At 46.2% G+C, this 25,156-nt stretch overlaps 1 protein-coding gene across 2 annotated transcripts in view; it reads right to left on the bottom strand.

Moving 5' to 3' along the window:
* Nucleotides 1-25,156, bottom strand: part of ttc7b (tetratricopeptide repeat domain 7B) — a 378,370-nt gene that overhangs the window by 198,491 nt on the left and 154,723 nt on the right. For both annotated transcript variants that reach the window (XM_072494039.1, XM_072494049.1), the window contains exons 10-11: nucleotides 10,694-10,777; nucleotides 9,732-9,836 (exon numbers count right to left, since the gene is read on the bottom strand). In XM_072494039.1, coding sequence (XP_072350140.1) covers nucleotides 9,732-9,836; nucleotides 10,694-10,777 — 189 coding nt within the window. The remainder of the gene's footprint in view (nucleotides 1-9,731; nucleotides 9,837-10,693; nucleotides 10,778-25,156) is intronic.

The raw sequence follows: 25,156 nt of genomic DNA on the forward strand, positions 1-25,156 counted from the left end.
GCACCTGGAAGGACTCCGTTGCGTAGGCGACCGCCAAATTGATGGCCACCTGGAGTGGGTGTTCTCCCCCATACACCCACGGTGCCAGGTGCACCACGATCTGACAGATATGTCACACTTTCCCCCTGCTCAGCAGGAGTCTTCAACGGCATACCCATTCCGGCAGGTTCTCGAATGACACACACTTCCGATACGGCCCCTCCTTTGCACCTCCTCCATGGCCTGTTGGGCTGCCAGCTCTCCAACCTCAGCGGCTGCCTCCTGCTCCTCTGGGGCAGGCTCCGCTGCTGCAGATTCCTCCACTTCGAGCAGCTCCAGCTCGTATTGCCACAGGGCATCCCCCAGGGCTGCGGCGACTATGAGGAAGGCCACCATTGCTGGTTGTATTCCAATATCCATTGTCTGCAGGGGGTGAAAGGCAGACATGTTAGCATCTGCGTATCCCCGTGCCCAACGAGGTCCAACGTGCTACACAGTGCCCCTGGTTGGCACTGCGGACTCTGCCCCGCATGTTCTGGGTGGGGGAGGGGCCTCTGGCCCTGGCGCCCATCCCTGCTGCCCTTACCAGTGCTACGTTCTTGAGCCCCCATCTGAACCCGTGGAGGTTTGGGTGGCCGAGGTTGAAGGAATTTTCAGACTTCTCCCATGTGCACCTCATGTACTCCCGGATTGACAAGACGTTTCGGGCAGGGGTGGTCGACTCGGGATATTCGGCGATTCTCGTTTCGGACCATGCGCCACACTGGGTGGATCTGCGCATGGCCTGGGAGTGCTCAAGGCATTGGTCAGAAGGGAGTTCATTTTAATTCAGGCGCACAAGGAGAAAGCAGAGTGGGTGGAGGTAGCAAGGCTGGTGGACGTGATTTTGAGGTTCGACAGGATGTATTCAGAGGCAGGGCTGTTGAAGGAGAGAGGCAGAGGCTCCAGATGGAGTTTGGGCTAGTGTCTAGGGGAAGGCGGTGGGGCAGTTACCGAAGGCCAGACGGGCAGTAAATGAGTATGGGGAGAATGCGAGCAGGATGTTGGCCCATCAGCAAGAGGCAGCGAGGGAGATTGGCAGGGTGAGGGATGATAAGCGTATGGTGGTGATAGACCCGTAGGGGGTGAACGGCACATCTGAGGCATTTTACTGAAGGCTTTATATTGTTCTTTTTTCTTTTATAGAGGGATACGGCACTAGGAAGTGCTGAGGATTTTGGCCAAGGGTGGTATTATGACCGGTCGAGGCTTGGGAGGGCCGAAGGGCCTGTTCCTGTGCTGTATTGTTCTTTGTTCTATATGTGTCTGAGCCTCTGGCCAGGAGAGGAGGGGATGCAGCGGTTTTTGGACGGGCTGGAGTTTCCCCAAAGTAGAGGAGGAGCTGGGGTCCCAATTGGGCTGAGGGAGGAGATGGACAGTATGGGGGTGATGCAGACAGGGAAGGCCCCTGCCAGGGGCCGGACTAGCTCCCAGTGGAGTTTTACAAAAAGTTTGGGGCAGCCATGGGGCCACTGCTGGTGAGGGCGTATAATGAAGCAAGGGAGGGGGAGGGGGGGGGAACTCCCTGTGGTATGGTTAGGAAAAAGGTTGTGGGGAGGGGGAGGCATGAGGTCGGATGGAGGCGGCATCGTGTGGGGGAACAAGTTTGAGGGCTGAGTTGTCAATCATTGCCGCCGGGCAGGTACTCTGTGAGCCCAGTGGTGGTGTTGGTCCTAAGGGTGTGGGAGGGAAGTGGAGGCAGCACTTGGGAGTGGAGGGTGCCTCGGTGTGGCCACCAATCTGCGACAGTCAGAGTTGGGCCAGGGGGAGTTGGATGCAAGGTTTTAGGGGATGGTGGAAAGCAGAGATCGAGCGATTTAGTGATCTGTTCATAGGGGGCAAATTTGCGAGGTTGGAGGTCCTGAGAAAGAGTCCGAGTTGCCCAGGGGGAACGGTTCTAGGTCGCTGCAGGTCCGGTATTTTGTAAGGGAGGGGTGCCGTCCTTTCCTGGGCTGCCGCCCCTTGGGTTGCAGGATAAGGTACTGTCGAGGGACGAGATAGGGGAGGGGAAGGTGTCCGATGTCTACAAGGAACTGATGGATTGGGAGGGGGCCCTGCTGGGTGACATAAAGCGCAAGTGGGAGGGGAGGTGGGGGCCGAGACGTGGGCAGAGGCCCTGTGGAGGGTGAATACGTCTTTGTTGTGTGCGAGGTTAAGCCTCATCCACTGTAAAATAATACATAGGCGCATATGACGGTAGCGCGGATGTTCCGCCATTTAATGTGATCATGGCTGCTCTGTATCCTCACTCTATACACCGGCCTTGACTCTAGATCACTGAATACCCTTGTCTCGCAAAAGGATATCAATCTCAAAGATTCAAAATTATTGTGAGTTAGCATCTCCTGCTTTTTGTGGGAGAGCTTCCCACACTTTCACAACACTTTGCAGGGCAATGTGAAGAAGCCTTTTCTAACTTCTCTCCTCAATGCCCTGCCGCTGATTTTATTAGGTCCTCCATTGGTGGATCTGTCTTTTTAAGTCCAAAATGGATAACCTCACACTTAAGGGTGTAAAAATCCTTTTGCCCAGTTTGGGCAACTTTATCAATGTTGCTTTGTAAATTCAAGTTCTCATTACGTTACTTACTGTGTCATCAATCTTTGTGCCAATGGCAAACTTATTCTCCAGGTCGTTAGTAAATATAACGAATAGTTGAGGTCTAGCACAGCTCCCATGTGACAACATTAGACAGTTTCTTCCAATTAGAGTATAGATCCATTTTCTATTCTCTGGTTATCTAACCAATCTCCTGTCCATTTTCCTTCAGTTCCATGAGTTTTAATTTTTCACATTCGTCTGTTAGGTGGAACCTTATTAAATGCAGCCTGGAAGTCCATATTAATTTAGTCTACAGACTTTCCCTGTCCAATACTTACTTCCTCAAAAGTTCAAATACATTTGTTAGACATGACCACCTTTTTATAATAACAATAATAATCATATAAATCTATGTAACTCTCTCTGATAAGCTGAAATTACTGCAAGTGCTCAGCTACTGTCCTTAATTACAGGTTCCAATAACTTCCTCAGAAAAAAACATTAGACCAATAATCTGGTTTGTCTCTCTCTCGTCTTTCTTAAATAATGGAATTACGTGTGCAATTTTCCAACCAAAAGGAGCCATTCTAGAATCGAGAGCTTTTGAAGATTATGGTTATAGCATTAGCAATTTCCTTACCTACTACTTTTGAAATTATGGGGTAGAAAACATCAGATCCTGAGGATTTGTCAGTCTTTAGTGGCATTATTTTTTTCCAATACTGTTTTCTTGCTTACATTAACTTTACTAAGTTCAAGTCCTTGATTCGTTACTAATTTCCCCAGAATGTCAAGTGTATTATTATTCTCTTCCGCCCCTGTGAAGACTGACATCAAGTAATTTTGCAACGATTACCTTTTTGTTTTACAATATTGTTGGCACCTGTTTTCAAGGGCCTACATTAACCTTGACTACGCTTTTCCATCTAATTTAACTGTTAAGACACTGTTAATCTTGATAGTTCTTGCAAATTTCTTTGTCAGCCATATTGCCGTCTGTCTGAGGTTGGTAAACTCAACACAGCCCAGGAAGCTTTTGTCCCCATACGAGCCTCCCGCACTTTACACGCCCACTCATACTCTTCAGCGCGCTATTGTTTTTACTGCGATCTATTTTGCAAAAGGTAGAAATTTATGCAACAATGCACCAAACTCTTTGTTGAGGGTTTAGTTCAACTATGGAGAAGTTGAAAGTGTACAGACAAACCCCACTGTGCTCAAATGTACCCTGATGAATTCAAAGTCACGTAGGTAAACATTTAATCTTATTTTTATACTGTTTAATTACAGGCTGGAGTGTTTGTTCCTCATTCTTTGCCTCATTTAGATTTCAGAGCTGGAGATGAATAAGATGTTCTGAGTTTCAGTCTGGTTTGTTCCCCCCACACTCTCTTCACTCCCCCCCCCCCCCCCCACCCACCCCCAAACAACACTCTTTCATAGTTTATCATGTCTCTCCAAATGGCTCAATATGTTCTGCTCACAGCGAACTTTGGTGCCCAGTGGCTACGTTCTGAAGATCAATTGCGTCAACAAAATTTCCCCAGCCAGATCCCATAGCCAGCAATGGTATAACCTGTTGGTCGATTTTATTTTTAGTCGGTTGGTTTAGGTAGTGAAGATAAAGATAACCATATTATCACGAGAGCTCCCATCCCTCACCTGAGCTGTGCAACATGACCTTGAAGAGGCAAACAGGATCTCGGTTTACCATGCCACCTGAAGAACGGCACTCCTGTCAGTGCAGCACTCCCTCAGCACTGCACTGCAGCATCCGCCTGGAATATCTGTTCAAGACCCGAGAGGAGGGGTTGAACCTTCAACCCTCTGACTCAGATGCAAGATTAAGGCAAAGAGAAAATGCTGGAAAATCTCAGCAGGTCTGGCAGCATCTGTAGGGAGAGAAAAGAGCTAACGCTTCGAGTCCAGATGACCTTTTGTCAAAGCATCTTTGTCAAAGATTAAGGCAACTAGCTATAAGAGAGGAAGACAAAAATTAATGAAGGGGAAAAACATTTGCATGTTATTTGAAAGCCAAAATCATGGTTTGAAATATTTGAGCTGTTTCCTTAATCCCAGGAGTTAATTAAATTATTGCTGCAAATGACACGAGACAGAAGTAATTTATCATAGATTAAAGGATGTATATCCAATTAGAACATCAGTCCAGGTGTTTTATTCAGTAACTTATTAATAATTCATTGCATGAACCATTTTCCTCTGTATCCCTCTCAATAGCACTAGCTTAAAGCAACTAATTAAATAATGATTAATTTCACTGTTACAGATACACTCTGCAATGTACCAATGCAGAAATGCCAACCTCTGGCCAGCTCTATTCTCTTATCTAGCTTCAGAAATGGACTTCAGGGACGTGCAGCAATCAATCATTCAGAACCGTGCCTTCTCGGATATTTCAACTGAATAATATCTACCTCACCTTTTCTAGACTGCAGTGAATGTGGACTGGGTACACACCATAGACACTGGCCACTTGTATTTCCAGTTCCAGAAGAATATAAGAAATAACAGCAACAACGCTCCACCACACAATACACTCATGGCTGGCCTGACTGTAGCCTCAGCTCTACTTTCCTGCCCGCTTCCCATATCCCTCGATTCCCCGAGACCAAAAATCTCTGTCTATCCCAGACTTAAATATACTCAATGGAGCATCTACAACTGTTTAGGGAAGACAATTCCAAAGATTCTCAACCATCCGGATGATCTCGTCAACTTGAATCTAGATAGTGTCAGCTGTGTATTTAACAGAGTGGAGATTGGTTGGAGTCGCGGTGGATGAGTATCTGTCGAACTCGATCCTGTTCTCTCACACTTTCTGGCAGAAGGCACTGAATGTCAAATTGCAGCAGGAAGGTCTGGTTGAGTTCTACCCTCTAGCTCAGGAGTGTGAATGCTCCAGAAGTATCAACATCAAATGATATGGTGTGTGGTTTCCGACATTCTGGTTCTTGACGAGAGCCACGTTCACTGGATGTTATTTGGACACGGTGGGGATCTCAGTGAAAACCAGGGTTAAACATAGTTGGGTCTTTGCTTTCTTCTCCATTTTTGTCACCATAATACTACACCTCATCTCGAGCAAATTATCCACATACATGGAGATAGTCCAGAGAACAGGTCAGAAACTGTTCAACTTACACTGCCTCCAATCCAAAACCAAAACCACTCCTCCATCAATCATTGAGCTTCAGTATACAGGTGATGCTTGTGTTTGCACTCTCTCAAACTGAGCTCCTAGACATTGTCCACTTGCTGGAAGCAGTTGCGAAAATGGGCCATTCATGAAATACATGAAAAACTAATCTTTCGACCAGCCCCCACAGCAAACACCTTCCCCTATTGATTACGGGCAATGATGAGATCTTAAAATACACTATAATAGGGCCCTCCCCTCAACAAAGGTAGTCATAGTCAACAAAATTCATCATCGCCAGCTCAACCTTCGGTCAACTGGGGAAAAGAGCAAGGGCAGCACGGTGGTGCAGTGGTTATCCCTGCTGCCTCACGGCGCTGAGGACCCAGGTTCGATCCCGGCTCTGGGTCACTGTCCGTGTGGAGTTTGCACATTCTCCCCGTGTCTGCATGGGTCTCACCCCCACAACCCAAAAGATGTGCAGGGTAGGTGGATTGGCCACACTAAATTGCCCCTTCATTGGAAAAGAAATGAATTGGGTACTCAATTTTTTTAAACTGGGGAAAAGAGCATTTGAGGACCAAGATCTTAAATCTGAGATGGAGGTCAGGGTTGACCAGGCAAAAGTGATCTCAGTCTGGGAGACTACAGAAGGCGCTTCAAAGCACTGGAGATGTACCACCAGCAGTGTCTTTTCAAAATCATCCGAAGCTGGTGATAAGAAAGGTATTCCAATAGCAGTATCCTCTCCCAAGACAGCTTGCCCAGCTTTGGGACACTAATCACTTAAAACCAGCTCCACTGGGCAGAAATGTCGTTTCTATGACTGACACCAGACCCCTGAAGCACTTGCTCCATTCAGAACCTGGTCACACCAGGAGACTCCCTGAAGGACAGCAGAGATGCTTTAGGGATGTCCTCAAAGCAACCCCGAAGGATCCAACATCTCTGCTGACTAATGGGAGACCCTGGCTCGAGACTGACTAAAATGCAGAAGGCTTATTTGGGAAGTCACTGAATACTGAATGGGATTTTGTCATCAACATGCAGAAGGGACGATGCACAAGCTTGGAGGAAGTGCACAAACCTCCAAAAAAATATTTACTCCACATGCAGCAGAGGTTGCAGATTACACGTTAGGTACTTCAGCCATCTCGGAACCTATTGAGTTGGAGTGGAAGCAAGACTTTTTGATTCCAAGGGACTGTTTAAGGAGGAGGACACTTGGTGAGAAATCGGTCTGGGTTTCACACATTTTATGGGTGTAAAACAGACATATTGCATATGAATTTGCATATGAAGGTGGGGTAGGGAGATGGCATAATGTTATAGAACAAAGAGGGAATGGCGGATTTAAAATCAATAGTTCCCTTGGACTATTGAAAGTGGTGCACAGTAGATTCATGTTCCATTCTGGGAGACTAAGCACATCACACTTCAGGCCAATGAAAGTCAAGATCAGCTCACTTAGCATCAACCTGAGATCAAACATGCACGGTAGCACATGTGGCTAGCACTGTGGCTTCACAGCGCCAGGGTCCCAGGTTCGATTCCCTGCTTGGGTCACTGTCTGTGCGGAGTCTGCACATCCTCCCCGTGTGTGCGTGGGTTTCCTCCGGGTGCTCCGGTTTCCTCCCACAGTCCAAAGACGTGCAGGTTAGGTGGATTGGCCATGCTAAATTGCCCTTAGTGTCCAAAAAGGTTAGGAGGGGTTATTGGGTTATGGGGATAGGGTGGAAGTGAGGGCTGAAGTGGGTCGGTGCAGACTCGATGGGCCAAATGGCCTCCTTCTGCACTGTATGTTCTATGTTCTATGTACGTGTGTACTCACCAGCACAGTCCCCCAAAAGGCAACATATTTATCTGCATGTCTGTATTAAACAATTAGAAAACTTGTCACTGCATTCGTCTGAATTAGTTTGTGACTGTCGTATTTGCCCTTCCCTACTGTGGCTTGGTTTGGTTCCTTGATCTGGAGGAGAGGCTTTATTCTGAGTATCAGCTCGTAGTAGCAATGAAGAATAATCAGTAAAGCGGATTTGAGACCCACCTATGCTCTATGGGCCTTGGCCCACTGCACTGAAACGCTAGTGACAACACTGTCTGCAACTTAATGAGCTTCAGTCTAACAATGCTGCTTTCACAGAATGCTGAGCAGCTCAAACCTGCCACACAGATCAATGCTCTGCTTTACAATGGGTTCTGATGCAATAGGAATTTCAGAGAGCACGCATCACCTTCACAAAGCAACTCATTGCCTGTAAAACACCAGCTGCGCACATTTAAATTCTGATCCAAAGTTTTGTTAGGAAGGGTAAATTCCAAAATGATTTCCCATCAATCCTCCTCTGCTTGTCATTTCCGATCTGCCCTGTTCTTTAGATGGGAGATGCCACTTGTAATTGTAATCACAGTACTGTATAGTGAAATGTTCAGCATATCGGTGCAGTAAAAGGAGTTGTGGGATCATTCAGTAACACTGGTGGGATGTCTGGGTGTAGCAGTGATGGGAGGCTATGAATGTGATAATACTAGGGAGGTTAAAGTTTGCAATGGGGTGAGATGAGGTATGGACAGGATAAGCTGTAGGTGCGTCGGGCTGAGTATGAGGGTATCGGAGGATAGGAGGTGGGGTGGGTTGCAGCCTCTTAAAAACTCGTGGGAAGCAGGGAACAGATTGTTAAGGGAAGGAGGAATCTTGGGGTGTAGTGTGGCTTTTTAGGGGATTGGTTGTCACAAGGAGGGGAAAGGTATGGGTGCTTGTTGGGGCAGGAGGCAGTGGAATAAGGCAGGATGGAGCGTGGGAGATAAATCATTAACTTCTGAGGCAGGAGTGGTGATTGGCAGAGAGTACAGAAGTGAAGAACTGACAAGTATCTGAAGTGGAAATGGTGACAGGTGATACAGTGGGAGCAGGGAAAAGGAAGGAGATCCAATAAAAATGGCCCGAGGAGAGGGATTGGTGAAAGGCACCGTGTAATGGTGGGGGATGGAGTGCAGCAATGTACAGGCATTCTAATGGATGAAACAATTTGCATTTATATTGTTACAACCCCTTTGGGGGCCAAGGACTGCGCTCCATTCAATTCCCCCCTTACACGGCTAAGTATGAACTTCCCCGGTAATTGGGGGCAGGGTTTCCACTTGACAAGGGGAAACTACTCTGTTTAAAAACCCTGACCTGGGTGTTGTTTTGTATATACCGTAATAAACTTGTTGTTCATTTCTACCCCACCGCGCGTTCTTGTTATCTCTCCTGTTTGGGTTTTACATAGTGGTTTTTAAAAAAAATTTACCGTATTATGTTTTTCTAATAAAGGGGCAATTTAGGGTGGCCAATCCACCTACCCTGCACATCTTTGGGCTGTGGGGGTAAAACCCACACAGACTCAAGGAGAATGAGCAAACTCCACACTCAGACAGTGATCCGGGACCGGGATCGAACCCGGGTCCTTGCCGCAGAGAGACAGTAGTGCTAACCACTGCGTTATCGTGCCACCCCACATATATAGTGACTTAACATAGTGAAATATCCCAAAATGCTTCGCAAGAGCCTCATTGGGTAAAATTTGACACTGAAGCAAGTAAGGGGAAGTTAGGGTAGGTAATCAAAAACCCTGTGGCAAAACATCGAATCCCAGAGCTTGGGGCCAAGGCAGCTGAAGGAGCCGGCGCGAATGGTGAGGTGATCAAAATCTGGGGTAGGCGAGAGGCTAGAATTAGGGCAGCATAGAGACCTCGAAGGATTGTAGGGCTGGAGGGATGTTGAGGTAGGAAGGGACCTGGCTCTGGGTCGCTGTCCGTGTGGAGTTTGCCAATTCTCCCCGTGTTTGCGTGGGTTTCGCCCCCCCACAACCCAAAGACGTGCAAGGTCGGTAGATTGGCCGCGCTAAATTGCAAAAATGAATTGGGTACTCTAAATTAAAAAAAAGAGATCGGAAGAGATAAGGAGGGGACTGAAAAAAAAGGGACCAGAATTTTGAAACCACATTCAAAGAGAATTCACATGACTTACCCAGTGAAGAGATCCGATGCACATTTTGGTAGCGAGAAGTGGAATTGTGGGATCATCTGGTTTCAGCCTTATACATTCTCTCAGTACCCTTACTGCCCGGGCAGACTAAAGAAAGACAATGAGAGAAAAATACTCGATTATAAAAGAATTCATAGATCTAACGACCCTAATTTACACTTTCATTTCTCTTCTCCTTCTGGGCCCTACCCAGCTTAGTCATTAAAAACTACGAGCTTCAGTTCCATACGCCACATCGAGTATCAGTGAATTATACAGCGCAGAAGGGGATCATTCAAGCGCCCGCTTTCAGGTGAGATGCAAACTTCTCAGGTGGGAGTAAAAGATTCCACTGGCACATTCAAAGACAAGTTCTCTCCAGTGTCCTGACCAGCATTTACCCTTCAATCAACACTTAAAACAAACTGGTATTCATTACCTCATTGCTCTTTCTGGGAACTTGCTGCGCGCAAACTGACCGGTGGGTTTCTCTCAATTAGCAGTGAGAAAGGAAGAATTGCATTTCGAAAGCACCGGTCATAATTTCTCAATGACCTGAAGTGCTTTCCAGCCAAATGAAGTTCTGTTGAAGTGTCTTTGCTGTGATATAGGCAATGCAGCCGTCAGTTTGTGCCTAGCAAGACCCCTAAATAGCAATGAAATAAATGACCATAATAAACTACTTTAGTGACGTTTATTGAGGGGTAGATATTGGTCAGGATACTGGCAGAATTCTCCTGCTTTTCTACGGGCAGTACTGTGGGATCTTTCATGGTCACCTGAGAAAGCAGGCTGGGCCTTCATTTAACTTCTTGTCCAAAAGGTGGCACCTGTGACAGGTGCAGCAGCCCCTTAGAGAGAATATAGCAGAGAACTAATACATTTATTGGCAGTTATGATTGTATTTGATTTGAATAGAGTTAAAAATATGTATCACAATCGAGTTTTATTTAGTTTGTATTTACCTTGCCAGCAGCCATGAGGGATAATGCAAACTGGTACCAAAGATGAAACTCTTCAAATGTAAACTTCATTGCTCGTTCCAAGCACTGGAATTGAAAAAGGACATTAAAAAAAACCATTCATTCCAAAATTGCTCACATTCAGCATTTGAAAAGAGGCAATTTTCCCTGATTCTCAAAGGCCGTGTTAAGACTATGGGAATGTAGCATCAATGGGAAGATAATGAAGCTGCAGTGTTAAATCTGGAGCCCAAGGTTCGACCTGACTCCAGTTTGAAATGGAGCAACACGTCCTTCACCAGAAACATCAGCAGAAGAGCAAAAGTGGTCTGTACCAGTACTGGAGTTCCAGTGCAAATACAGCTTAATGTAGGTGCCTCAGCCTATCTGCTGTTGAAACTCTCATCCATTGTTGTCTCTAGATTTGACTATTCCAATGCTCTCCTGATCAGCTTCCCATCTTCCACCCTCTGTAAATTTGAGCACATCCAAAAAGTCCAGTTCATCTATCATTGCTGTGTCAAACTGGCACCTGCTTCAGTCCCAGCTCGATTTCAAAACTGTCACCTCATTTTCAGATCCATCCATGGATTCAGTCCCCTCGATCTCCGTAACCTCTTCCAGTCCTACAACCCTGCAAAAGTTCGGCATTGTGCTTAAAATGCTCTGTTGTGCATCAAAACTATGGCAAAGAATGAGATTAAATTTAAGCAATATAAAGCCGAAAGATTACACAAGTTCAGTGTTGTACAGTATTTTCCTTTCATTTCTTTCAATTGGCTAAAAATAGATTACCCGAGGTCAACAATAGGTAGGCCAGTTCCATCGTCAAACGATCTCGGAGCTCTCGCTCTCAATTTCTTTGGGAACGCTTGGTATATCCTTCAAAATAGCACTAATGGTTTATGTAAAACCGCACCCTCACCATGGCTCAGTCAGTAAAGTACTAGTTTGGTTTATTCGTAACTCTTTGAATTTCGAATCAGAAGGATATCCCACTCAAACTTGGGAATATATAAATATACAAAAGTTACAACATGGAAACAGGCCATTTGACCCAACCCAGTTAAGTTGGTGTTTACCCTCCAAATGAGCAAACAAATCGTATTTTCCCCTCCCAGCTGACTACCCCCTTTTAAAAAAAAATAAACATTTTATTGAGGTATTTTTGGTATTACAGCAACACAATAAACAATGTACATGAAACTATAAACATAGTGCAAAAGCCGTCTCCCTCTCTTACAGGTCCCACCTTTATTAACCCCCTACTCTAAGCTAAACTAAGCCTTCTGCTGACGCTGAATTTTCCGCGAAGAAGTCGATGAACGGTTGCCACCTCCGGGCGAACCTTAACATTGACCCTCTCAAGGCAAACTTAATTTTCTCCAAACAGAGAAAGCTAGCCATGTCCGATAGCCAGGTCTCCGACTTCGGGGGCTTGGAGTCCCTCCAAGCTAAAAGTATCCGTCTCTGGGCTACCAGGGAAGCAAAGGCCAGCACGTCTGCCTCTTTCTCCTCCTGCATTCCCGGGTCTTCCGACACCCCGAAAATCGGCACCTCTGGACTCAGCGCCACCCTTGTTTTTAACATGACGTCTGCAAACCCCAGCCAAAATCCCCTAAGCTTCGGGCATGTCCAGAACATGTGGACATTGTTCGCTGGTCCTCCCGCACATTTTGCGCACCTGTCTTCCACCCCAAAGAATCTGCTCACCCGGGCCACTGTCATGTGAGCCCGGTGAACAACCTTCAATTGTATCAGGCTGAGCCTGGCACATGTTGCGGACGCATTGACTCTACTCAACGCTTCCGCCTATAGACCATTCTCTATCTCTCCTCCCAGCTCCTCCTCTTGCGTCTCCTCTGTAAATGTCCGAGATGCTCCCTTCTCCTACCCACCCTCTGGATACTACCCTAGCCTGAATCCCCCTTGGCGGTAGGAGCGGGAAGGTTGACACCTGTTTACGTAGGAAGTCCCGCACCTGCAGGTACTCAAATTTGTTTCCTCTCGCCAACCCAAACTTCTCCTCCAGCGCCCTCATACTCGGAATGCTCCACTCTATAAACATATCCCCCATCCTCTCAATCCCTGCTCTCCGCCATATCCGGAACCCCCCCATCCATACTTCCTGGGGCAAACCAGTGATTATTACAGATTGGGGACCAGACCGATGCTCCCTCTGCTCCCACATGCCACCTCCATTGCCCCCAGACTCTCAGGGCCGCCACCACCACGGGGCTGGTGGAGTACCGTGCCGGCAGAACGGCAGAGGCGCAGTTACCAACGCCCCCAAACTGGTGCCCTTGCATGAAGCCGCCGCCATACTCACCCACGCAGACCCCTCCCCCACCACCCACTTCCTGATCATGGCTATATCCGCCGCCCAGTAATAGTTACTAAAATTTGGCAGCGCCAGCCCGACCTCTCCCCGCCCAAACAAAGCCAGAGATCACTTTGTTGACCCGTTTAAAAAAGGAGTGCGGAATAAAGATGGGGAGACATTGAAACATGAACAGGAATCTCAGTAGGACCGTCATCTTCACCGTCTGCACCCTCCCAGCTAATGACAACGGGAGCGCGTCCCATCTCCGAAAATCGTCCTTCATTTGGTCTACTAGCTGGGCCAGATTGAATTTATGCAGCTGGTCCCATTCCGCGCCACCCGAATGCCTAGGTACCTAAAGCTTCCCCCACTAATCTAAACGGCAGGTTCCCCAATCGCCTCTCCTGTCCCCTCGCTTGGACCACAAACATCTCACTTTTCCCCATATTTAGCTTATACCCCGAAAACCGGCCAAATTCCCCTAGAATCCTCATGATTTCTTCCATCCCCTCTAATGGGTCCGATACATACAGAAGCAGGTCGTCTGCATAGAGTGCAACTCTGTGCTCCACACCCCCCCCTCCCGACCAGCCCCTTGAGGCTCTCAGAGCAATTGCCAACGGCTCTATAGCTAGCGCGAACAACAGTGGGGAGCGGGGGCATCCCTGTCTCGTCCCCGGTGCAGTCTAAAATAGTCCAATGTTGTCCTATTCGTCCGTAAACTTGCCACAGAAGCCTGATACAACAATCTGACCCAGTCAATAAAGCCCCGCCAAAATCCGAACCGTCCCAGTACCTCCCACAGATAATCCCATTCTACCCGATCAAAAGCCTTTTCTGCATCCATTACGATCCTACCTCCAACTCCCTACCTTCCGGGGGCATCATGATCACATTTAACAACCTTCTTACATTGGTCACCAACTGCCTACCCTTAACAAACCCCGTCTGGTCCTCCCCAATAACATCCGGTACACAATTCTCAATCCTGGAGGACAACATTTTGGCCAGCAGTTTGGCGTCCACATTCAACAGGGATATCGGCCTGGAGGACCGATGGTCTCTCAGCATCCCCACCTCCAACGTCACCGCAGTTTAATATTCCTCCTGCTCAGCCAGCTCCTTCTCCACCTTCTGGATCGCCCGATCTTGGGCGTCGAATCTAAGCTCCAGCCGCACAATCGACTCTTTTATCAGGACCAAGCAGTCCCGTTTCTGCTAAGCAAAGTCTTCCTGAATAACTTGCATCAGCTGTTCCGTTGACCGCTGGGTCGACAAACCAGAGGTCCAGTCCTCCGCCATGCTGTCTCCCGCTGCAGCTTCAACCCAAGCCTTTTCTGTCTTTCTGTTTCTGCCTTTATGAGCACTTCTAGTCCTTCTCTCCATGCACCGATGTGGGAATTCAATACACAATTGCCTCGGTCTTCAGTTTTACATTTCAAGTCCGGCAAAAAAAAAATCGGGGGAAAAGGTCCAAAAGTCCGACCCGAGCGGGAGCCACCAAATGTGCGACTTACTCCTCCACAGCCGCCACCGGAAGTCGACTACCCCCTTTTTCTTCTCCCATCTCTTCAGTCTAATCTTGAATGTTAGCATCAGTTCTGCCTCAACCATTAACCACAGAAGTGAATTCTGCCCCTGCACAATGGTGTGTATACAGATGGCTCTTCTGTCCTCTTGGTTTATACTTCTTACGTTTAACCTTCTGCTTATTGTTTGCGTTTTTGACACTTCAAATGCTGGTACTATCTGCTTTTTAAAAAATTCTCACTGGCATCTCTACCAAAGCCAGCAGTTGTTACCCATCCCTCATTGTCTTTGAACGGCGTGGCTCACGTATCAGCAGGCAGTTCAGAGTCAACTGTGGGTCTGGAGTGTCACGTAGGTCAGACCAGGTAAGGATGGACGTTAGTGAGCCAGATGGGCTTTTACAACCATCAATGGTTTTCTGGTCACCCGTGAGAAGGACGAGCTTTCAATTCCAGATTTTATTAATTGAATTTAAATTCCACCAAATGTCATGGTGGGATTTGAACACATGTGCCCACAGCATTAGCCTGCTTCTCTGGGTCACTCGTCCACTGACACCACCATTACACCATGTCTCCTGACTTTCAGAACTTTATGATGCATAATCCAGGCTGAGGGAATACTGCATTGTCAGATGCTTTTTCTGCTGAATGAGACATTGATCAGAGGCCCTGTTTACCCCCTCTAGTATTATCTGAATATCAAGTGAAATTCTCCTAGTATCCTGTCCATTGTTTATCCTTCATTCAATAATAGCCAAAACTGATTATTTATCCAACTGCTGTTTGGAGCATGACCTTGCTGTGTGTAAATTGGCTGCTGTGTTTGCCTCCATAACAGTAGTTACACTTCAACACAAATTCATTGACAGAAATACCTTTGGAAATCCTGAGGACGTTAAAGGTGTTATTTAAGAGCACGTTTACTTTCCTGTTAAAAAAAGTCACACCGTTCCAGTTGATCCTGGGTTTGCTCCCTATGTTGTATTATGTGCTAGTCAGGTCACCACAATAGTGCCAGTGATCTCAAGCAACTGGAAAGGAGAAAGATCGAATTTCCACTGCTATTCACTCTTTCTCACGGGCCTGATACCAAATGTTTGTGGGCACCAGATGAGGAGTTGCTTAGGTTTGACTGACGGTAAATGGCATCCCCTCCCAAGTTGGGTCGGGGCCACAGCTCGCTGAGGTAGAAACCCCATGCTGGTGAGCCACCGTGCGATCATCCTGCGCTTTCACAATTTTCAAGACAAAGAGTTTTGTGGTGGTGTTATGGGCCAGGGTTTAGAAAACTCCAAAGTATACCATGGAGTTCACCTGACCTACAACTGTTTATTGGGATGAGCACAAGAGCTTGCCTTTCAGGTGTTATTGAACAGAGTTCTTAGACACTTTTAATCAAAAAAACCCAAACTTTGTTCGACAAATTTAGTTAACATTTGTAGAAACACACACATGCAAGAATTTTTAGCAACTTGAAACATAAATACCCACGCAGCTACAGTAATCTTTTTATAACCCTTAACAAATCCCCCTTAACTGTTGCAATTTAATAACAAGATCCAAGTAAAAACCAGAATCCCCTTTTCAAAGGTGTGGCCCAGCATACGGCACTCTTACTGGTATGAGATTTGGTATTGATACTTTTGCTTCCTTTCCAAACAACAGGTTTGAATTCCTTCTAGAAAACATTTATTTATTTTAAGTTATCAAGCAAGCTGGAAACAGCTTCTAAAATGAAGATAGAGAAACCCTTCTTTCAACCTGTGCAGTAGAAACCAGTCCAAAGCAAAAGCAAAAGTAAACTCACAGAACCACAGCCCAACTTAACCCACACAATGACATCACTGAAGCCATGTGATAAGACAAAAACATTTCTTAAAAGGGGCACCCACATGACAGTGGGCAAAAGGTCATCGGGACTCCGGATGGGAGGGCCACGTTGTGAGGATCTATCAGGATGTTGGAGTGGAGATGGCCAAGAGGCGGGCAGCATTCAACAAGGCCAAGGCTGCGCTGTATCGCAGCAATGTTCAATTTGACGTTGTTTACCCTGCGTGCCTCCAAGTGACGTATCAATCAAATGATTACTACTTTGAAATTCTGGAAATCTGGAGGAGGTAGAGGCATTTGTGCAGAATCATGGCGAGGGATCGTGAAAACTGTGAATTATATTGGTTGGATGTCTTTTGGGTGTTTTGGAGCTTTGTACCTGGATTTTTACTGTGGGTTTTGTGGAATGAGTGTTGTTGTGTTCATGTATCTTTTTTTTCCCTTGAACAAATAAAGTTGGATTTGGGCATTATGGACTTTTGTTGTTATGCCTTTTACTCTGTGTGGGGCCATCCTGCTAGCTAAATAGTTAGTTAACGGGAGCAGAGGGATGGGGGTCTCTGCAGCTCATACCGTGGGGTTTATTGTTAGCATGAGCTTAGGTGTTTTGTTTTTGTTTTGGTTGGGTGTGTGTCTTTGTTTGCCTTGTTATCATTTGCCGGGTCATTTCCGTGCAGCACTGTTCTCTGACAGTGGCTGCAAACTTTTTTTTGTTCTGTCTTGAGGGGGTTTGACGGCCATCTTGGGTGGGCCTGATGTCGGCTCTCTGAGTAGTTGCTGGACTGCTGACTCTGTGTGTGTGTATGTGTGTGTGTGTGTGTGTGTGTGTGTATGTGTGTGTGTTGTACACGACCCCCTATTCGGCTGGTCATATGGAGTTAGAGGAGTTAAACGGCCCGGTAAAAAGATCTGGTATGTTTGCACACCGTAGGAGTTTGAAGGCTGGTGTGACACTGTTGCAGGAGACCCATTTGAGGATTAAATATCAGACAAGGTTGTGAAGGGCTGGTCGAGATTTGACAGTTGGTCCGGGTAGTGGGAGTGGGGGAGTTGTGGTTTTGATTAATAAGAAATTAGCTGTTTTAGCTAAGATTCTGATAGATCTGAATTGGAGGTACGTAATGGCCAGTGGGTCGTTGGTGGGTACCCCTATGATCTTCGTCAATGTATATGTACCAAACGGGGATGAAACAGATTTTTGCAACAAGTTGCTGGCTTCTCTTCCTGATCTGGACTCATACCAGCTAATCTTGGGAGGGGCTTTTAACTGTGTACAGGACCCTCGGCTGGATAGATCGAGGCCCAAGTCTTTTGAGTCCTTCTGGGGTGGCAAACGTACTCTTGACCTTCATGGAGCAGATGGGGGGATGGGTTAGGGCAGATCCATGGAGATTTTTACATCCAAATGTAAAAGATTTTCTGTTTTCTCAGATCGATTTCTTTGTGGTGGGTAGTGTAGCCACGTAAAATGGCTGATTCCCGATTAAAATGGTCAAACCCCGATCCAAAAAAGCGAACGGCAGAGGCTGATGGGAAAATCAGCCAACAGGACTCAAACGGACAGCTGCAGGTAAAACAGTGTATTCGCCTCTGGGGGAATCCAGACAGATCGATACCTGCAGCCATTAACATCACAACAACCCAGCCATCTGCATAGTAAACAGCCATCCCCGGGAACAATTGCCACACATTAGCAACATAAAGCTACTCCAGACCTCTCGGCGCCAGGAGAGGCTAACACAAAGAAAGGTGGGCGACCACCCGCCGATCAAGGAATCGCCCCATTATTGGAGCATATCGAACCAAGTGATTGGGACCAAGTCCAATCACTTGGAACCAGGGCCAAGGTCTGCCCCGAGAGGCGGGAAGCCCCTGGGGACTATAAGAATAGGGGCCAAGTTCAGCTCGACCCTTCTCTTCCTGCTCGCATCCTTCGCAAGAACCTTCGACAAAGAAAACCGTAAGTTTGATTCCAGCGATCGCTACCCGATAGACACTCCTAATCATCGACCTTTATCAGCCTTTTGAATCCCGCAGGCTCAGGACCAATTCGAAAGACCAGTCGTTTCCCTGACCTGGTGGGCCATTCCTAAAGTTAAGTATTGGCCTGTTAGTTGTAGGTATTAGTCTAGAAGTAGCATTATTGCATAAGTATTAATTGCTGTATATAATAAATGACCGTTGATTTAATTCTTATTAAGCGGTGTGTTGCATTATTAATCATTACTTGGACTTGAACCACGTGGCGGTATCAGAAAGATACCTGGTGACTCGTGAGCAAAGGTGACAGAATTAGAGGTAATAAACTAAGGCTAAAAAGGGCAACAGTAGATCTTGGCTTCTGGGGATGATGGCGGCGGGGTACTCGGCAATAGAGATTTCGGGCTATGCATGTGGAGAATTTGCTTGTGGGGTTGGCACTGCTCAGCGCCCCCCTTGGAGGTTGGAAACAGCGTTGTTGGCAGATAAGGGATTCTGTGAGAGGGTTTCCTCTACCATTGGGGATTACATTGATTTTACTAAGTGTGAGAAGATCTTGCCTTCCATGTTGTGGGAGGCTCTGAAGGCGGTCATTATAGAACATACAGTGCAGAAGGAGGCCATTCGGCCCATCGAGTCTGCACCGACCCACTTAAGCCCTCACTTCCACCCTATCCCCGCAACCCAATAGCCCCTTCTAACCTTTTTGGTCACTAAGGGCAATTCATCATGGTCAATCCACCTAACCTGCAAGTCTTTGGACTGTGGGAGGAAACCGGAGCACCCGGACGAAACCCAGGCAGACACGGGGAGAATGTGCAGTCTCCGCACAGACAGTGACCCAGCGGGGAACCGAACCTGGGACCCTGGCGCTGTGAAGCCACAGTGCTAACCACTGTGCTACCGGGCTGCCCAAATTATGGGGGAGATAATCTCTTATAGGGCACATAAAGAGAAGACTAAATGGGTGGCGAGGCAGAGGTTGTTGGATGCCATCCTAGAGGTGGATCGTCAATACTCGCCCTGACGCCGGAGTTGTTGGCAAGCAGAAAGAAGCTGCAGTTGGAATCTGGGCTGCTTGCGACATGTAGGCAGTGCATCAGCTGCGACACTCGAGGATTTTTTAAAAATGAACTTGGGAAGAAGGCCAGTTGTCCGTTAGCACACCAGCTGAGGCAGCCTCTTGGGAAATAGTGCAGGTAAAGGAGTCGAGTGGCAGGTTGGTCTCCACCCCAGGTAAGGTCAATGAGGCTTTCGAGGCTCTCTATCGTAGTCGTTATAACTCGTAACCCCCTGAGGATAGGTTAGGAATGTCAGAGGTTTTGGATGATTTTTCTATCCCCGTTGTAGAACTAGTGAGCAGGGAGGAATTGGCCACTGACCCTGGAAGAGGTCATGAAATGCATGGGCTTGATGCAGTCGGGTAAAGCACCGGGCCTGGATGGATTTCTAATCGAATTTTATAAGAAATGTGTGGGTCAGCTGGCACATTGTTATTAGAGATGTTTAACAGCTCCTTGTCTCGGGGCATGTTGCTGGCCACATCACGCAGGCGTCGATTTCTCCGATTTTAGAGGATAAGGATCCGATTGAGTGTGGGTCGTCGCATTGCCTTATTTCATTATTGAATGCGGATGCAAAGTTGCTGCCGAAGGTTTTGGCAATGCACTTGGAGCCCTGCCTTCTAGAGGTTATATCACAAGAACATCTTGGGTTTGTTAAGGGCAGGCAGCTGTCAGTCAATATTCAGCGGTTGTTTAATATTACCCTGTCCCCCTCTTCAGCCCCTGAGCCAGAGATAATTATTTCATTGGATGCTGAAAAGGCGTTTGACAGGGTGGAGTGGGTTATCGGTTCGAGATCCTGGGAAGGTTTGGTTTTGGACCTAGAATATATCTTGAATCCAGCTCCTATATCAGGCCGCCACCATAAGCCTTTATACGAATGCCTTGAGCTGGAATGAAGAGAGCATGAGGCAGGGGTGTCCATTGTCCCCGCTACTGTTTGCCATGGCAATTAAACCCCTGGCCATAGCACTGAGGTAATTTATGAGGTGGAGGGAGATGGAGGGGAGGGAGCACAGGGTGTCTCTGTACGCGGATGATTTGTTTTTGTATGTGACAGATCCTCTTTCCAGCGTAGAGGAGACAATGAAGCTGCTTAGGCGTTTTGGCTCCTTCTCGGGATATAAATTGAACCTGGGCAAAAGTGAATGGTTTCCGGTGAATCCTCCAGGAACGGGAGCCGATCTCGGAAGGTTGCCTTATTGCTTGGCCACCTTTGTTACCGAAAATTAAGTCCAGGACCCCTCTCTCTTGTAGGTCCTTCTACGAACTGGCCTAAAAAGTTATCCTGAATGTACTTTAAAAAGTCCTCTCCCTCTAAATCTTTCACACTTTGGCTTTCCCAGTTAACAATGGGGAAGTTGAAATCCCCCACTATCACTACCCTATACTTTTACACTTCTCTGAAATTTGCCCCCATATCTGCTCTTCTATTTGTCTTGGACTGTTTGGGGGCCTATAGAACACTCACAGCAATGTGATTGCTCCTATCTGGTTTTTAAGTTCTACCCAATGGCCTCATTTGAAGAGCCTTCTAAGATGTCGTCCCTCCTTACTGCTGTAATTGATTCCATCAAAATTGTGACACGCCGTCCTCTTTTACATCCTTCCCTATCCCACAAGAAGATTCTATATCCTGGAATATTGAGCTGACAGTCCTGCCCCTCTCTCAACCATGTCTCAGTGACAGTAATAACATTTCCCCCTGTTTTAATTTATGTCAATTCATCTGCCTTGTTTGTCAGACTCCTCACATTAAAATAAATGCTGTTCAATCTTGCCAAACCCCCTGGTGACTTACCTGGTCTAGACATTCTACGCCTTTCTTACTCACTTGATGTCTCCTCCAATATGGTTTTTATGGTGTTATATTGAAACATTTTCTTAATAAAATTATTTTTCAAAAAAGGTTTGACTGAAGGTTCCCAATGGTGGAAGTGTGAAGCAAAGACCAAGTTGTGAAGGGTTGATTGCTGGATAATGACTTTTCCAGATCTTCATTCCATGTGTCAAGAGTGACAATTAAATTGGGCATAGTTATTCGTTTTAAAAAATATATAAATTTAGAGTGCCCAATTAATTTTTTTCCCAATTAAGGGGCGTTTAACGTGGCCATTTAACCTGCACATCTTTGGGTTGTGGGAGTGAGACCCACGCAGACATGGGGAGAATGTGCAAACTCCACACGGACAGTGACCCGGGGCCCGAATCGAACCTGGGTCCTCGGCGCTGGGAGGCAGCAGTGCTAACCACCGTGCCGTCCGGGGCGTAGTTATTCTTAGAACTCTACACAGATTGTTTCCCTCAGTGGCGAATACACTGGAGTCATCCAAACAACCGCCTAATATACAGGTTTATGAGGTCCAAATGAAGAACTATGTTCTCCGATATTAAAGCTACTGCTTCCTGCCTTAAATTGAGATATGTTGAAAGGCATCTCGTATTTGTAACAACTGCCTTACTGGAATCTTAAACATTCTGAATCATTGAGCAACTATTGTATGTCATCAGATGAAACGTGCATGACAACATTTCTTGGGGTCAAGAGACTGTGGAGCTGCTACTGACGCTTTCCAACCTCATTCTATCCTACTTTAATCCATCCATTATATTGAAGTCTGCATCCAGTATCTGGCCCATTTCAAAATCTGCCAATTGAGTGCTCTATTCTTTGTGTCACAAGGAAATGACTGTTTTCCAAGGAATATTTTTCAAGGCAGCAGGCATTGGATTCAATCGGGTCTCCTCCTCCAAGAACTGAACACCATTTAGAACCAGGAGCATTTCACATGAGACAGTTTAGCACAACCTGACGACCTGAACACTAATACAGGGATCCCCAAATTGAATTTCTACAATCTTTATGCAGTCTGTGATATAATCTGGAGGATTATAGGAAATAGGAGCTGGAGTGGGCCATTTGGCCCCTCAAGCCAGATCTGACATTCAACTAGATCATAGCTGATATTGTACCTCAACGCCAATTTGCCCACGTTAGCCATATCCCTTGATATGTTAAACCACTAGAAATGTATTGATCTCTGTCTTGAGCAAGGTCAATGACTGAGCCTCCACAGCATTCTGGAGTTGAGAATTTCAAAGATTCACCTCCCTCAGAGTGAAGAAATTCCTTCTCAATTCATCCTAAATGGTTTGTGTCCCCTGATTTAGGTCCCCCAGGCAGGATTAACATTTGTCCTTGTTTGCTTTCTGTCATCTTTTACAATGACTTCTAGGACTGTGACATTTCTGTCTGAATTTCTTTTAGCTTCCAACCTTCATCTTCAGGCAACTATTCTCTGCTACCAGTACTAATCCAGAAAGCCAGCTGATGAAGGATAAAACTGGAGCCAATCTTTACACTTTTACATTACACATTACAAGTATAAACCTCCCAACCCAACAACCATAGCTTTAGTCTGTGTCTAGTTATAATGGGCTCAAATGAACACCTAGTTAATGTCCATGACCTACATACAATTAAAAGTAATTAACAAGAATCGCAAACTAGGCAACTCATAGACTGAGGTTATCCATGGGTACTTATCAAAGTAGAATAATCACAACTGTATGATAGTGGGATTAAATTATAAGAATTAGAGCTGCACAACCTCTCTTCATATCCAACATGCAGCTGTTTAAAGGAATTAACAATCATGTCTTCCTCCCCGGGGCTTGAATAATAGCTTGTTCAGTCCAGGACCACAAGGGAGCTGTGAACATTTAAAAAGTGTTTCACTATACAAAGAATGTCAGTTTTTTTTGTGTTAAAAAATGACTTAAAGCAAGTGCTCTGGCTAAAATCTGGTCTGAGCATCAAGGCGCAAGGCTTCTGCTGGTATGGAGGTATGTGTGCCTTCATCAAAATTGGGAGCTCTAGCATTTTATGCCTCAAATATGCCAAGTGGAAAGATCTTTTAGGTTGTATTCTTCTTCTTAATTGTATCAGACTTTCACGAGGAAAAACCTCACCTTAGTCATGGCAATGCTTACTGGCTATTTTTAATATGGGGCAACATTAAGAACAGGAGGTCCAAAGAGATTTAGAGGGCACCGTACATGCAGTGGCCAGATTGAAGAAGAAAATTCAAAAGGCTAATGGAATGCTTGCTTTTATAACAAGAGGGTTGAATATAAAAGGGAAGAAGTCTTGGTACATCTGCATAAAGCCCGAGCTGGTGCATATCTCAGGCACTGTGTCCAGTTCTATACATGCAGTAACCTTGGATAGGGTGAGGCGCAGGTTCACCTGAATGTTACCAGGGCTCCCATGGTTAAATCACGAGGAAAGATGGCATTAACTAGGTTTGTATTTCCCGAATACAAAAGATTAAGGGTTGATGGAATTGAAGTTTTACATTTCGAAAGTAAATGATTGGGTAGATAAATGTTTCCGCCTCTGGGGGCAGGGGACGAGTATAGGGCAATGGGACATAATCTTAAATCGGGGGCAGGCAATTCAGGAGAGAAGTTGGTAGATGCCTGTTCATGCAAAGGGGGGCAGAACAACTTCCCACAAAAATGCTGCATGCTAGCTGAATAAATAACTTTTAAATTTGACACAGATAGATTTTTCCTCGCCAAGGGATATGGAGCGTAAGCAAATGGCGTTTGGATATGAATAAACCATGATCACCATCCCTCTTGCTCTTCCGCTGTCACAAAGACTGCTTGGTTGATATCCATTTAAAGATGAGCAGATATTTTCACCAATGAAATACTGGAAAGATGGAAGCTAACTCCAAAACATCGCCACTGACCCCATCCCTTCCCCGCCAATGGCCTAAAGCTGAAACAGATCATTAGCAATCATGGCATCACATCTGACCCCGAGACGGCCTCACAACTATATAACCATATCATCATTAAGACTGTTTATTTCTACCTCTATGACACCGCCCAACTCTGCCCTTGCCTCAGTTAATCTGCTGCTGAAACCCTCATCATGCCCTTTTTAGCTTTAGACTTGACTATTCCAATGCACTCTTGGCTGGCCTTGCTCATTCTACCTTCTGTAAACCCGAGGTCACCCAAAAATCTGTTTCCAGAGTCCTATTCACAATTAATCCTTGTGCTCACTGGGCTACACTGGCTCCAGGTTAAACAAAGGTTCAATTTTAAAATTTACATTCTCGCCCTCTACCTCGAGCATCCCTGATTTTATTTGGCCTGACTCTGGTGGCCATGTCTTCAGCTGCCAAGGTCCTGATGCTGTGGGATTCCCTTCCTATATCTCCCCACCTTTCCCCCCCACTTTGGTGTTCATTAGAACCTGCACTGCCGACTAACTCCGACCCAATATCTCATTATGCAGCTCGATATTAAATTTTGTTTGCTAAGTCATGTGCACCTTGAGGTGTTTTACTACATTAAGGCTGCTATATTAATGCAAGTTGCTGTTGTCATTGGTGGAACAGCTTGAGTTGTCCTGTTCCAATGTAGCCAGACACAGAATAGATCCGTCTCTTTCAACTGCCCCAACAACAAACTCCTGCCCGGTCCCAAAACCACCCTCAGCTCACCTGTGAGATATTACCTCCCTCCCCACACCGACCACTCTGCAGCCTAAGTGAAGTCAGGAATCATGTCCAGTTATGGGTAATTTTACACAGCAAGTCCATTACCATTAGGAATTGGACTGACAGTCCAAAATTATTCCACACGGGACCCTCACATTAGATAAAGGTGATTTTCACTTGACCAGATTGGGCGAGATTTGACCCAGAGAGGAAATGTC

This window comes from Scyliorhinus torazame, chromosome 2, assembly GCF_047496885.1.
Source record: "Scyliorhinus torazame isolate Kashiwa2021f chromosome 2, sScyTor2.1, whole genome shotgun sequence".
In the NCBI taxonomy this organism is placed as follows: Eukaryota; Metazoa; Chordata; class Chondrichthyes; order Carcharhiniformes; family Scyliorhinidae; genus Scyliorhinus; species Scyliorhinus torazame.